This window comes from Danio rerio, chromosome 15 (genome assembly GCF_049306965.1).
Source record: "Danio rerio strain Tuebingen ecotype United States chromosome 15, GRCz12tu, whole genome shotgun sequence".
Lineage (NCBI taxonomy): Eukaryota > Metazoa > Chordata > Actinopteri > Cypriniformes > Danionidae > Danio > Danio rerio.
The window spans coordinates 3,260,001-3,275,000 of NC_133190.1; the positions used below are offsets into that span (position 1 = coordinate 3,260,001).

The window sequence follows — 15,000 nt, forward strand, 5'->3', positions numbered from 1 at the left end:
GATAGATAGATAGATAGATAGATAGATAGATAGATAGATAGATAGATAGATAGATAGATAGATAGATAGATAGATAGATAGATAGATAGATAGATAGATAGATGGATGGATGGATGGATGGACGGACGGACGGACGGACGGACGGACGGACGGACGGATAGATAGATAGATAGATAGATAGATAGAACAGTAGACAGATAGAAAGAGAGACGGATGAATGGATAGATAGATAGATAGATAGATAGATAGATAGATAGATAGATAGATAGATAGATAGATAGATAGATAGATAGATAGACAGACGGACGGACGGACGGACGGACGGACGGACGGACGGATGGACGGACAGATATATAGATAGACGGATAGACGGATAGACAGATAGACAGATAGATAGATAGATAGATAGATAGATAGATAGATAGATAGATAGATAGATAGATAGATAGATAGATAGATAGATAGATGGATGGATGGATGGATGGATGGATGGATGGATGGATGGATGGATGGATGGATGGATGGGTGGGTGGGTGGATGGATGAATGGACGGACAGATACATAGATAGATAGATAGATAGATAGATAGATAGATAGATAGATAGATAGATAGATAGATAGATAGATAGATAGATGAATAATTGGATAGATGGATGGATGGATGGATGGATGGACGGACGGACGGACGGACGGACGGACGGACGGATGAATGGATGGATGGACGGACAGATATATAGATAGATAGATAGATAGATAGATAGATAGATAGATAGATAGATAGATAGATAGATAGAAACAAAGATAGATAGATAGATAGATAGATAGATAGATAGATAGATAGATAGATAGATAGATAGATAGATAGATAGATAGATAGATAGATAAAACATGCTGGAATAGTTGGCGGTTCATTCCGCTGTGGTGACTACTAATGAATAAAGGGACTAAACCGAAGGAAAAATTTATGAAGAGGCATCGAAGCAATTTAAAGTACACTGTGGGGTACCACAAGGCTCAGCTCTTGGTCTGTTGATTTTAATAATATATATGCTACCGCTAGGTCAGGGGTCCTGGAGGGCCGGTGTCCTGCAAAGTTTATTTCCAACCGCAATCAGGCACACCTGGGCTAGCTAATCAAGCTCTCACTAGGCTTTCTAGAAACGTCCATGCAGGTGTGTTGAGGCAAGTTGGAGCTAAAATCTGCAGGACACCGGCCCTCCAGGACCGAGTTTGGACACCCCTGCGCTAGGTGATATAAAAACATGGAGTTATAGAGATCATAGAGATAATGTTTCTCACAGGTTTTTAGGACACTTGTGTTTTTTTTTTTTTTTACATTTGTGCCATCAAACTGTTATAGAAAAGTAAGATCACACACCTAGCACACTTAAGAAGCATAAGTGTGGTTCTTATGCTCCTAGAAACTAAAAAAAGACTAATAGAGCAAGAGACAATGGTATAAAGACATCTATAGTTGAACTAATGTTGGCAATCATGAATGCATTCGTGTGGCCCGTTTGTGTTACTGTGTTGCAGACTGTATATCTTGGTTTGTGGTAATAAGTCACACTCTGCAGCAGAATAAGAGCAGAGCAAGAATTGATCCTGCATGCTCTCTTGAACAAAGTGGAAACAAAGGCATCACTGCTGTCATCTGTTCACTGTCAGCTCCACATCCGTCAGCCAGAAGAAAACCTCGTCCCTGCTGATAGAGCTGCAGAGATTCAGACAGTCAATAGCAGAGCCTTATTTTAAACTCTATTCTTTCAGTTCCTCTGACTGCAGCTTTGTTTCCTTCAGAAACACAGTAATAAACGGCACAGAAACCACAACGCTGCAGTTGAGTAGACTGATACTCCTTGAGAGTCATTGGATGTATAGACTTCAGATGCTAAAGGAAGACTGTTAAAGTTGGAATGAAATTTACTCTACTTATTTTTGTATGTATAGAATAGTGCTTGTTGGCGACACGGTGGTGCAGTGGGTAGCGCTGTCACCTCACAGCAAGAAGGTCGCTGGTTTGAATCCTGACTGTGTCAGTTGGCATTTTTGTGTAGAGTTTGCAACCCAGGTTCATTCTGAAAACGTAGTCCCGTGGACGTTTTGTTTTCGCGAATAGAGGCCGCTGTGCGAGCTTTTTTGCATCTCAGACGACTCTCACGAGTGCCGTACGCGCCTGCGATGTTCTCGCGTAAACCCGCCAGAGGACGCTGTCCGACTGACTGAATGAATGACTGTGCGACCGGCCAATCGGCTGACACCACCCTCCTCCTTCCCTAAACCCAACCAATTTTACCGACTGACCCGCCCGCCCGCTTACTTCCCTAAACCCAACAGACGGTTTACAAAAACCGTCCAGAAAAAGAAAAGCTGTGCTGATTTTTTCACCATGTTTTCGGATTTCACCACGTTCTCACCCTGTTATGAACTCGTTCGCTTTATTTTTTGGATTCAGTTTTTGTCTGGAATCGCTCCTCCCCGGACTCGAACCCGGTCACCATGGTCAACTCCTCCTCTCTGCATCTGAAGTCTGCCGACGCACACGATGAGCTGACTGGACAAACTGGTTGTGGCGGGAAAACCCTCCACACGGAGGTAAGCGGTCAGCTGGCAAGCGCGAAAGGAAACGGCGTCATACCGCCCCGTAGCGTTCGCTTAAAAAAACTAATTGCAGCCATACGTACCTCCCGGGATGTATTTCGTGGTCTCCAGAAACGTCCTATGTTTTCAGAATGAGCCTGGGTTGAAAGTTTGCATGTTCTCCCCATGTTGGCGTGGGTTTCCTCCAGATGGTGAAACGTAAGTATTTTACGTTTTGTCATTTTAATGGCTAATTCATACAAATTCGTACGAGTTCAGTCGTACAAAAATATTCTATTTTAAAAAGGAGGCGTGGCACCCAACCCCAACCATCATTGGGTGATGAGGAAATCGTACTAAATTGTACGAATTAGATTGTACGAATTCATAAGAATTAGCCACTAAATCAAAACATTACGAAATGCCGTGAGATTGCGTTGGTCCAAACACATGCACTATTGGTGAATTGAATAAGCTAAATTAGCCGTAGTGTATGTGTGTGAATGAATGTGTATTGGTGTTTCCTAGTACTGGGTTGCAGCTGGAAGGGCATCCGCTGCGTAAAACATATGCTGGATATGTTGGCGGTTCATTCCACTGTGACAACTCTTGATGAATAAAGGGACTAAGCCGAAGGAAAATGAATGAATGACTCCAGCATTAATTCATCGGTTAATGACATGAAAGGCCATTAAAAAAAAAGCATCATCAGTAACAGCAGACAAGCGCTCAAAACACTTGGGTAAAATACATTTCCATATTTTAATGATATGCCACGTACGGTACAATGTCATTTAATGCAGCGCTTCTTGTCTATTCTCAGACCACCTTTATATCGCATGTCAATCAGGCAGTGCACAGCCCTAGCTTGTTTCTTGACAAGCTTTATTTTCAAAGCAGCTTTCCTGCCATCCTCTATTTCTATAGTCCTCTTATAAATCCACAGCTCCTGACTGTGAATGGTGGTGTCACACACTGTGACCAGCCGCAGACCTGACGATAATCACATGCGACTGACACACTCTTATGAAGACCATCAGTGTGTGACAGTTAGTCATTGTCTCTGACAGCAGAACAGTGGCTGCTTTTATTATTATAGCATTTTACATGAGAGTGTCACTAGAGATAGTTGCTCATTGGGGAGTGGAGGTCAGCTTTTTCATCATTTAAAGGGACTAAATTCAACTAGATAAATTCATAAAGACAAACTTTGATGTTTCATGAAAATGTATGCATATATATATATATATATATATATATATATATATATATATATATATATATATATATATATATATATATATATATATATATATATATATATATATATATGCATATTTATATATATTAATATATATATATATATATATATATATATATATATATATATATATATATATATATATATATATTTATACAACAGTTCTGTCTGGTTCTCAAATCTGATTGGCTGATAGCCGTGCAATATTTAGCAATATCAGAACTTCTACAGCCTCTTTACCCTTTGTGTATTACTCCGCCCACATACAGCCAGCAAAAAGCAGACACTAAAAATCTAAAGTTTAAAAGATGCTTGCTCAACTGTTTAACTGTCAGCTTATGGTTTGAATCCGGAAGAAAGTAGTTCCTCATACAAAAGGGTTTTTGAGACTCTCCATGTTTGATTTTTTTTTATATACACAATTATGTCATCAAACTGTTGTATAAACGCAACATCACACTCGTAGCAGTGCGTTATGGCTGTATATCGGCACTGGTGGGGGCACTAAAGCAACGCACGCCTCCCACCAGTGCCGATATACAGCCATATCGCACTGCTACGAGTGTGATATTGCTCATATATATATATATATATATATATATATATATATATATATATATATATATATATATATATATATATATATATATATATATATATATATATACAGATGAAGTCAGAAATATTAGCCCCCCTGAATTTTTAGCCCCCCCCGTTTCCAACACATTTTCAACCATAATAGTTTTAATAACTCATCTCTAATAACTGATTTATTTTATCTTTGCTATGATGACAGTACATGACTAGATATTTTTAAGACACTTCTTTAAGCTTAAAGTGGCATTTAAAGGCTTAACTATGGTAATTAGGTATCCTAGGCAGGTTAGGGTAATTAGGCAAGTTATTGTATAACAATGGTTTGTTCTGTAGACAGTGTAAGAAAAGTAGCTTAAAGCGGCTAATAATTTTGTCCTTAAAATGGTTTTAAAAAATTAAAAACTGCTTTTATTCAAGCCGAAATAAAACAAATGAGACTTTCTCCAGAAGAAAAAATATTATCAGACATACTGTGAAAATTTCCTTGCTCTGTTAAACATCATTTGGGAAATATTTTAAAAAGAAAAAAAATTCAAAGGGGGGCTAATAATTCTGACCTCAGTCATATATATATATATATATATATATATATATATATATATATATATATATATATATATATATATATATATATATATATATATATATATATATATATATATATGAAAAGTTCAGATGCAAAACCCTCTAAATCCATCAGACCTCTTTTCTTGTAAATGAGCATCAGGTTCGTATAATTAGGTTCAGTAGTTTCATTTTATACATAATAATAAGGTTATTAGCTAGTAAATAAAATATATATTTTTTAAATGTCACTTTAGAGGTGACGCAGTGGCGCAGTAGGTAGTGCTAGGTTCTAGCCTCAGCAGGGTCATTTGGCGTTGAATTAGGTTAATTAGGTAGGCTAAATTGTCCATTGTGTATGAGTGTGAATAAGTGTGTATGGATGTTTCCCAGAGATGGGTTGCAGCTGGAAGGGCATCCGCTGCGTAAATCATAAGCTGGATAAGTTGGTGGTTCATTTTGCTGTGACGACCCCAGAATAATAAAGCGCCAAAGCTGAAAAGAAAATGAACATACTGTAGCATATTTTATAGCTGTGCTAGCACAAAAAGCATTTTGATGCTTTCGTTGTTGATGCTAACATGTTTTAACACTGTGCTAGTATGCATTATTGTGTTGCTAGCATGACTCTTCTAACATATTTAGCTCATGGCTACTATGAACTAGCATATTAACAGCATGTAAACACAGTGTTAGCATGATTCAGCTGTTTTATTACTATGTTTAACATATTGCTATAGCATGTTCTAAAGCTATACCAACACAAAAACCATGTTCCTAGCATGATTCTAACATATTCAAAATTAATAATTTACCCAAAATGGTAAAAACAAAAAAGAAAGAAGAAAGAAGATTTACACGATTATTTACAATTTATAAGGTGCATTTATTGTATGGTATTGTCATATATCATTGTAATATATCAAAAGCTTATGAGGAAAATACTTTTTTATTGGGTTATTTGTGAAAGCACAGAGAGATAATGATACATTATTATCACTGTGAGTGGACAGTAATGATTGCCTGCAGATGCACAGAATCAGCAGATGCACAAGTGGGTCAAGAAAGTGGACCAAGGCAGAAAAAAAAGGTGAATGCACAAAATTAGTTGGGATGGCAGCAGTCAGTCTAGTAGAATCTCTTTATGATGGATGGGCTTTTAGCTGCTGTGATTGCTGTATGGGTTAAACACATGGGTTGTTTTAATTTTGCAATAAATAATAGTTTAATGGTAAGTAATTTGCATCTTTTAGGATATGTAACTGTCTAATTTAGAGGCCATAATTCATTCATTCATTCTCTTGTCAGCTTAGTCTTTTTATTAATCCGGGGTCGCCACAGCGGAATGAATCGCCAACTTATCCAGCAAGTTTTTACGCAGCGGATGCCCTTCCAGCAAAACCCATCTCTGGGAAACATCCACACACACATTCACACACACACTACGGACAATTTGGCCTACCCAATTCACCTGTACCGCATGTCTTTGGACTGTGGGGGAAACCGGAGCACCCGGAGGAAACCCACACGAAGGCAGGGAGAACATGCAAACTTCACACAGAAACGCCAACTGAGCCGAGGTTCGAACCAGCAACCCAGCGACCTTCTTGCTGTGAGGCAACAGCACTACCTACTGCGCCACTGCCTCGCCCATAGATAAAAAACAATACAATGCAAAACACACAGCAAATCTGCAATGACTTGCAAGTGTACAGTGACAAGAAATTAAAGTACTTTTATATCCATAACCGATATCAAATGTGTCATTGATCAGATTTCCACCATAGAATAGTTTCTTAAGGATTAAGTCTGTCTAATTTATTCAAATTTATTAATCACATGATCAAAACTGTTTGTTTAAAAATTGTCCATAATTAAGGGGAACTTACACAGTTTCTCCACAACATGACCCTTTGTTGGTCATAACTCCTAAAAGGCTACCATCAAATCTATTTAATTGCAGAACATTGAATGTCATCAAGGAAAAAAATATAGAGAGAGATTATTTCTTATTTATATTTCTGTTACAGCTTTTATGCTCTATAAGTCTTTTAAATATATTGCTTTTACTTGCCTTGACAGGTTGAAGACAACTCCTGATGCCATCTACCCACAATCAGTATCTTAACCAACAGTGTAAAAGATGCCACTACTTACTTTAAGCCTGAAAGCGGAAAGTGCTCCAGACCTCAAGGGAGGATCTACAAGACTCTACATGAAAGCTTGAGAACACATGAACCTTCAGGAAACATGAGTGTGAACGATGAACACGCCATATCCTTCGGGACCCCCAATGAAGATAACTGCGACGAAATCAGGAACAACAACAGACATGCTGAGGATTCCCTGGATGGAGATGCCAATGCTAATGAAATCCAGAGGGTGGATGGAGGAACAACTTTGGAAACAACCGACACTGTGTCCTCTGGGGTATCGCACACTGAAGAACAGGTGAAGATGATTATTCAGGGCACAGATTCCCCTTGTGATGATCCAGACTTAGCAGAGTTTGAGATGTTGGAAATTCAGGAATTAGAAGATGATGGAGAGAACAATATTCCTAAAGGTGTCATGAAGGGAGCTCTATCCAACAACATGAAGAAGAGTGATGCAGAGTCTGATAGCAAAGTCTTTCCCCAGTTTTCTTCAAGTGAGCAAGAGTTTACTGTTTGTCCTCAGTCCACGAGCAAAGAAACAGTGAACAGCATAGCCAAAATGGAGTTTAGTTCTGAAAACGATGTCTTCGTCACTTGTCTCTCTACAATGTCTAGTCTTGGAGGAAGTCTTGCCAGTGCCCTGGACCATGCTGGTCGGACCCAAAGCACTGATTCTTGGCATGCTCCCTTAGGGCCCTACCGAACTCTCTCTGAGGATCTTACACTTGCCTCACAGTCCTGTATGACAATTTCAGACAAAACCCAGAGCTCTCTTCACACAGAGAACATGCATCATCAGTCAGGAAAATGTACAACACACATTGGCGGTGTTGATCTCAATCTTAACTCAACCATCTTGCCTGAGGAACCACTTTTAGAAGCACAAGAAAACCAATCAGTTATTGACTCTGTAAGATGCGAGAGCTCAGGTCAACTCACAAATGGTATGAGTGAATGTAGCATTACAAGAATCACAAATGTCCCTAACGAATCAGGAAGTGCCGGTCAGGACAATCCAAGAGAATCTGAAGTTCATGCAAATGAGTGCCATTTAACAGAAGGCAAGTCTCCGTATTTGAAACCAATATCCGCTGAGGAGAAACCAAGCAAACCTCTTGTCTCAGATAACACACAGTCTACTTCACACATCAGAAGGTTCTCCCATGATTCCACTGGTGTTATAAAGAATAAGCTTAAGTCACAGGACTTTCAGGAATTTCCTGATAAAATCTCAAAATCAAGCTCAAAGGGTTCACCTGTTCACTCTACTGGTTCTGAACCACAACCATACAAGAAACAATCATCTTTTGAAAGAACCAGAAGTTCTAGTTCTAGCTTAGAAAGGCGAAGACCTTGGGCAAGCCCTTCTCGCTCAGAGACCCCTCAATCCAATCATAGTTCACCTCGGAAGCTGCCGCCTTCATCACCAGCCAAACATTTAAGCACAAGAGAAGCAAGTCAAGAACAGAGTGAATCTTTTCAAAGGGGAACCACTGGATTGAGGCAACCAAGTAAAAGTTTCCTCACTAGTAGTAGCAGTCTCCCCAAAACTGTCATTCTTCAACAACCCTCTAGAGCGGAGTCTGAATCTAAGAAGTCTTCTCCTCCTCAGAAGCCCAAAAACGTAAGACCAAAAATCATAACCTATATCCGCAAGAGCCCCCAAGTAAAACAAATGTCTGAAGGTCCCTACGAAGTATCGACACTTCCACCAAGACTTACGCCATACGGTAGCTCAACAACCTCAAAAGAGCCCAAGACAGAGGGGTCCAGAGGTTCACCCGTGTTGAGCTCCTCTAATATTCTGTATGATAAATACCGGCAGGAGGTACAGAGATCAGGCTACTACTCCCCTCCAGGACTAATGGCATCTGGAATCAGGCCACCCAGCCATACTGTCCCCCATAAACTTGTGGGCAAATCTGAGAGTTTCCACGGGAAGCTGCCGGATCAGTGCTTACATGAGGTGGGTCTTGTCTTGTGTATTATAGATTCACAGTTGCTAATACAGTACTTTAAAATGCGTTGTGCTCAGGGGAGTGTTTGCAGTAAGCACAAATTATTGACTGAAGATGTACTGATCTACTGGCCAGGTAAAAGGATCAGTTCTGTTAGCAGTGCTGAGAGCAATCATGTCATAGAGATTAGGGCTGTGACTGTTGGAAGTTTTAACCACCACAGTGGTAAGGGGGTTGACCACTGCCACTGTTTTGGTTATTGGCAGGGGCCTTTCTCCATCCACTGATTTTCAAACATTTTGGGATATAATTTTAGAATAAACACTTTATGATGGTCTTAAAAGTTTGGAAGATTTTTCTTATCTTCAGCAGGAAAAAGACATAGATTTGATGTTTTATCATGGGGAAAGTGAAACTGAAGTAAATGTTATAAATAAATAATATTAAAAATATTGCTGAGCGACATGGTGATTCAGTGGTTGGCACTGTCGCCTCACAGCAAGAAGGTCACTGGTTTGAGTCCCAGCTTGGTCAGTTGCCATTTCTGTATGGAGTTTGCATGTTCTCCCCGCGTTGGCGTGGGTTTCCTCCGGATGCATGCTCTGGTTTTCTCCACAGTCCAAACACATGCTTTATAGGTGAATTGAATAAACTAAATGGACTGTAGTGTATGTGTGTAAATGAGTGTGTGCGGATGTTTCCCAGCACTGGGTTGCAGCTGGAAGCGCATCCACGGCGTAAAACATACTGTATGCTGGAGAAGTTTACAGTTCTTTCCGCTCTGGTGACCCCTGATGAATAAAGGGACTAAAGAAAATGAATTATTGAATATTATTGGCTCTCTCCAATGTTGTATTAAATTTAAAAACAAAGATGTCCAAATATGCTTTTTGCTGTTCCAGGTTGGTAGAGCAGTTCAGCTAAATACCCATGATGCTGCTGCTGCTTTCCGCTTTCCTAGAGCATTAAAGCCTCAGCTCGGACTTGGAGCCGTCACCAGACAGCCTGCTACTAAGAACAGGACTGTTGTGCCAGGTCAAAGGTCTGCATCACCCCTCAGTTATATGGCTCCAGCTGTTCAGGCTTCAAGTAGTCACCAGGAACCCCCAGGTCAGTAGGCACCAAAACCCTTAAAGTCAAGTCCCCAGTTATCAGTTGTCTTTGATCAGAATGGGCAATGCTTAATTTAATAATATTGATTTGCTTTATGCGTATGCTTAATTTTTATTTCACAAAACTTGACAGGAGTTCTATACTGCCAGAGGCGGACTCATTAATTGTATTGTAATACCCATACGTAGACTTTACTTCAGCTGAGATTATGAAGTGCCATTATTTTGGTTCAAATATTGATCCTTACAGGTATTACAATTTCTATTTGAATTCTATTTGTTCCTTGTCATGCATTTACACATAAATCTAAATTAATTGGTCTCACTTTTAGTTGTTCCTCTATTAAATGCGATTTTGAATTTAGTCTCTTCCTTGCCTTCTAAAAATGAATGTAGGCACTGGATTTTTGTGTCATTTGTGTGAAATATCAGGATCAATGAAGAATCTACACATTTCAAACTTCTTTTGTGTTGGTTACTGTATATAAGTGGGCATTATTAAGCTGCAAAAGTGCTGCAAAATGCTTTATATGAGTGGTATAAAAGTCAATTAAAATCATATGACTTGTTCCAAGTCTCCAAGAATTTAGGCCGTACTCACACTAGGTACAGTTGCCTCGAACCGGGCCAAAGCACGCTTGTCCCCCCTCCTGTCTCCCCCGACGGCCCGCCCTCACACCATAAACGGGCTTCGCACGCTTACGTCATTGCTGCTGTGCTGTTCAGTAAGTGCTCTTGCTCAGCACAGTGGAGATTTCTCTAGTTGTATCGTTTTAGTCGTTTGATATGCAGTCAAATATTTCGCAAAACAGTCCTTAGGGATGCGGTGACGCAGTCAGATATTTCGCCGAACAGATCCGCCAGTTTTGGCGCTCATAAACAATCATAAAGCCCTCGTGCTGCAGGAATGAGGAGGTCTGCTGAAGGCGTGCAGCTGTCGTGCAGTGAGGGGTTTGCGTCTTTAATAAACTACGACAGTTTGCGTTCACTGAACAGTAAGAATGATTAATAAATCCATATGAAACAGCCCCTTAAAAGTCACGTCTCGCTTTCAGTTTCTGGCTTTGGCGCGTTTTACACTCACACACAAGCGTACCGCGCCAAAGCACAAGTGAACCGGGCTCAGGCACACCTCTTCCAACCGGGCCAGGGCCGGCCAAGTGAACCGTGCTTGAGCCCGATTCAGCGCACTCACACTTCTCAAACGATCCGGGAAATGGGCCTGGGCACGGTACGGATGGCATAGTGTGAGTAGGCCCTTAGATTCAAGTCCAAAGATTAGGTATTCCATGCTTTGTTATGTGTAGTGGATAGTAATACCACATTAAACTGTCTATCAATGAAGCACTCAGATTTCTCTTCTGTCTTACAGTGGACCAGAAGAGACTACCCTTGGGTATGTCCCCCAAATTTTTGCTCCCCAAAGCGGGTCAATCTGGACTTCGTCCACCCGGCTTCTCCCATCTGCCTCCTGCTCGACTGGCTGCCTTTGGCTTCGTCCGCAGTGCCAGTGTGTCATCTGTGTCCAGCAATCAATCAAGCGACAGCGCACATAGTGACCACTGCCGAACCAACCGTGAGTTTCCCAAATCTTCTTGTCATCATTCTGCTGTCATCCACACGCAAAACACACTTCATGTGCAGGAGTACACATGAAAACTGGGAAAACACATTGGATTGATAGATTTCATAGATGCTGCAAATTCCTTTGTGCTCTTCTAATGGTACTGTATAATGCAGGGGTGCTCAACCCTGTTCCTGGAGATCGACCTTCCTACACAGTTCAGCTCCAACCAATCAAACACACCTGATCCAATTAATTAGGACCTGAACAGCACTTGATAGTTACAGGCAGGTGTGTTTGATATGGGCTGCAACTGAAATCTGCAGGAAGGTAGATCTCCAGGAACAGGGTTGGTTTATCCCTGGTATAACGGTACTGAAATTTTCTAACATAGACTCATTCTGAAAGCGTAGCCCTGTATACATTTCTGGAGATTCTGCGGATTTTGTATCCAGAAGTACATATAGCTGCATTTCGTCTTTAAAATGAACCCTACAGAGCGGTATGATGCTGTTCCTTTTAACACTTACCAGCTGACTGCTTACCTCCGTATGGACAGCTTTTCCACTGTTAGCAGTTTGCCCTGTAGCTTGTCAAGCTGAAAATGATTCTAATTGAGCTTCAGGGTTTTACGGAAATATATCGCTTTTAGAAAAGTTTATCTTATATCCTGAGATTTTACCGAATTGATCTAAAATTGACATGGCGGCTGGTGTTGATTGTAGGGAGTTATGCTGCCTTTACACCTGATGCAGAAGAAGCATCAAGCGCATGTTAAAGTCAATGCAAAGATGCGAAATTTGTGGGGGGATACGCGTACATGGCGCACTGCGAATGACGCGAATTGCGCGAATGGCGGTGTGTGAATTGAGCTTTTTGTGCGTAAATGCCATTTGAATAATACACAAAATTAAAACATTTATTCATTCATTTTTTTTTCTTTTCGGCTTAGTGCCTTTAATAATTAGGGGTCGCCACAGCGTAATGAACCGCCAACTTATCCAACATATGTTATCCAGTTGAAATGCCAACTGACCCAGCGGGAACTTGAACCAGCAACCTTTTTGCTTTGAGGTGACAGAGCTCAACAATGCGTCAGCGTGTTGTCCACAAAATTATATCATTGAATAAAATAATGTTCACAAAGCATTTTCGGTATAGGTTTTTGGCCAAGTGCATCCAGAATTTTCGGTTGCGGTATTGGCCCAGAATTTTCATTTTGATGCATTCCTGTTTTCACCCTTATTTTCATTGAGAAAATTAACAATGACTAATATAAACTGTGTTTTTCTTTTATTTAAAAAAAATAAACAAGGTGAGACATGTTCAGAGAACCATCTTCCTCTGTCTGGACGTATTCTGCTCCGTATAATGTTAATATTTTTAATGATTTTATATGTTATCTAATAGAAGTTAATAGTTTTGATAAAGGCAGTCATACTGTTCCTGATATGTAACTTGTTTTTGTAAGTTTAAACTTCTGGAACCTGCTCATGTAATATTTGTGTCTCTAGTTAGGAACAACTCGACGATTTTCTTCTTATTATTATTTTTTTAAATAAATTTTTCTGGATTCTAGAAACAAGTATTGTGCACACACCTCTTGTCTGTAGCTGAAAAGCTGAAAAGATGATGTGAAACAGGTTTGGTTGTTATAATCAGACATAGGCCCTGTTTACATCTGCTATGAAGCTGGGTTTTGGTTGTGTTTCCATCTGGAGTTCAGGTTCATTTTCAACAGTCAGGTCAAGAGATCAATAAAGTTAGTCGATAAAAGGAGGATGCTGGAAAAACAGAAATAGAAAATATGAGATTGTGCCTCATGACTATAATAATAATAATAATAATAATAATAATAATAAAAGCACACATTTGGCTACTATATGAGGAGTCATAATACAATTGTCTATAATCACAGAACTGACTGAGTGTCTTTCTTTCCTCTCAGTAAATGTACTACTGAATTGTTTTTTATTTTTTATGACGGCTGTATGACGCCTCAAGCAATGCGCTTACTAACTTCAAAGCATCTGCTTCCTCTTAATTGCCACACAAGCTGCTGAAATGTCACCCAACCCCCCACATTTTTCAGGGAACTCAAAGTCTATTCAACATATTCACTTCAACATCAACATCAGTATTTTCCCCTTGCAAGGTTTGGACTTGTGACTACTGAGGGAAAGTTGATTGAAAATACTTGCTATGAATGTCTATAATATATTCTTTTTAAGCACCTCAAGATAGATATTAGATTTTGTCAGTATTTTCTAGGGTTGGGTATTGCACTGTACAGTGTAAAGAAGCTGTTATTTCAGCCTGATCTCACGAGAAAACGTACGTATTTTACGTTTTGCCAGTTTAGTGGCTAATTCGTATGAATTCGTACAAGTTCAGTCGTATGAAATTGTACGTTTTTAAAAGGGAGGCGTGGCACCTAACCCCACCCGTAAACCCAACCATCATTGGGGGATGAGCTAATCGTACTAAATTGTACGAATTAGATTGTACGAATTAGCCACTAAATAAAAAAATTGCCGTGAGATTGCGTTGGTTATAGACCTTTTACGCAACCGGAAGTACGTCAACAACGTGTAAACCCAGTTCCGGTATGAGTTTTTTTTTGGCGGAGAAATGGCAGCTAGAGTGTTTTCGGCGAGCCTGAGTTGTCTTCCGAAGTTAATTAAATAAGTAATTAAATACATGCAATTAAAATAGGGGAGAGCGGGGCAGAACTTAACACAGGGCCAGTTGTAACACACTTGTTTTAAATACTTCCACACATGCTAGTATGATAAAACGTAGTGTATTTACTACATGTCACAGCAATAAATTGTTTCATTGTTAAAAAAATATATTTTATTTTTTTAGTTGAGTTTCGTGAACAGCTTATATTATTAACATTAATTTGTTCAGGTAGAAATGCATAACGGTACACATAGTTGACTAGCATTGACTAAATACACTATGAACAATCTTACCTGCAGGTGGGATAGAGGTAAAGCTGGTTTTATATTTGCACATTCAGACTTTCCCCTTAACAAAATAATTTCTTTAAAGTATTATTTCCAAACTCTAAATAGCGAAATCATATTAGCAGCCAATGACTATCAAAGTACAACATTGTTCACAGTCAAATAACCAGCGTTAATGTTGTTTTCAAGTCATATTTGCATGCTAATTTCGATCGAATATTCAAAGTAACATGGTA

General features: G+C 39.6%; 1 protein-coding gene across 2 annotated transcripts in view; it reads left to right on the forward strand.

Annotated features, from left to right (window-relative positions):
* mtus2b (microtubule associated tumor suppressor candidate 2b) overlaps window positions 1–15,000 on the forward strand; it is a 60,287-nt gene that overhangs the window by 10,396 nt on the left and 34,891 nt on the right. For both annotated transcript variants that reach the window (XM_073924241.1, XM_073924242.1), the window contains exons 2-4: window positions 7,085–9,124; window positions 10,019–10,226; window positions 11,601–11,804. In XM_073924241.1, the coding sequence (XP_073780342.1) occupies window positions 7,253–9,124; window positions 10,019–10,226; window positions 11,601–11,804 (2,284 nt within the window). In that variant the 5' untranslated portion in view covers window positions 7,085–7,252. The remainder of the gene's footprint in view (window positions 1–7,084; window positions 9,125–10,018; window positions 10,227–11,600; window positions 11,805–15,000) is intronic.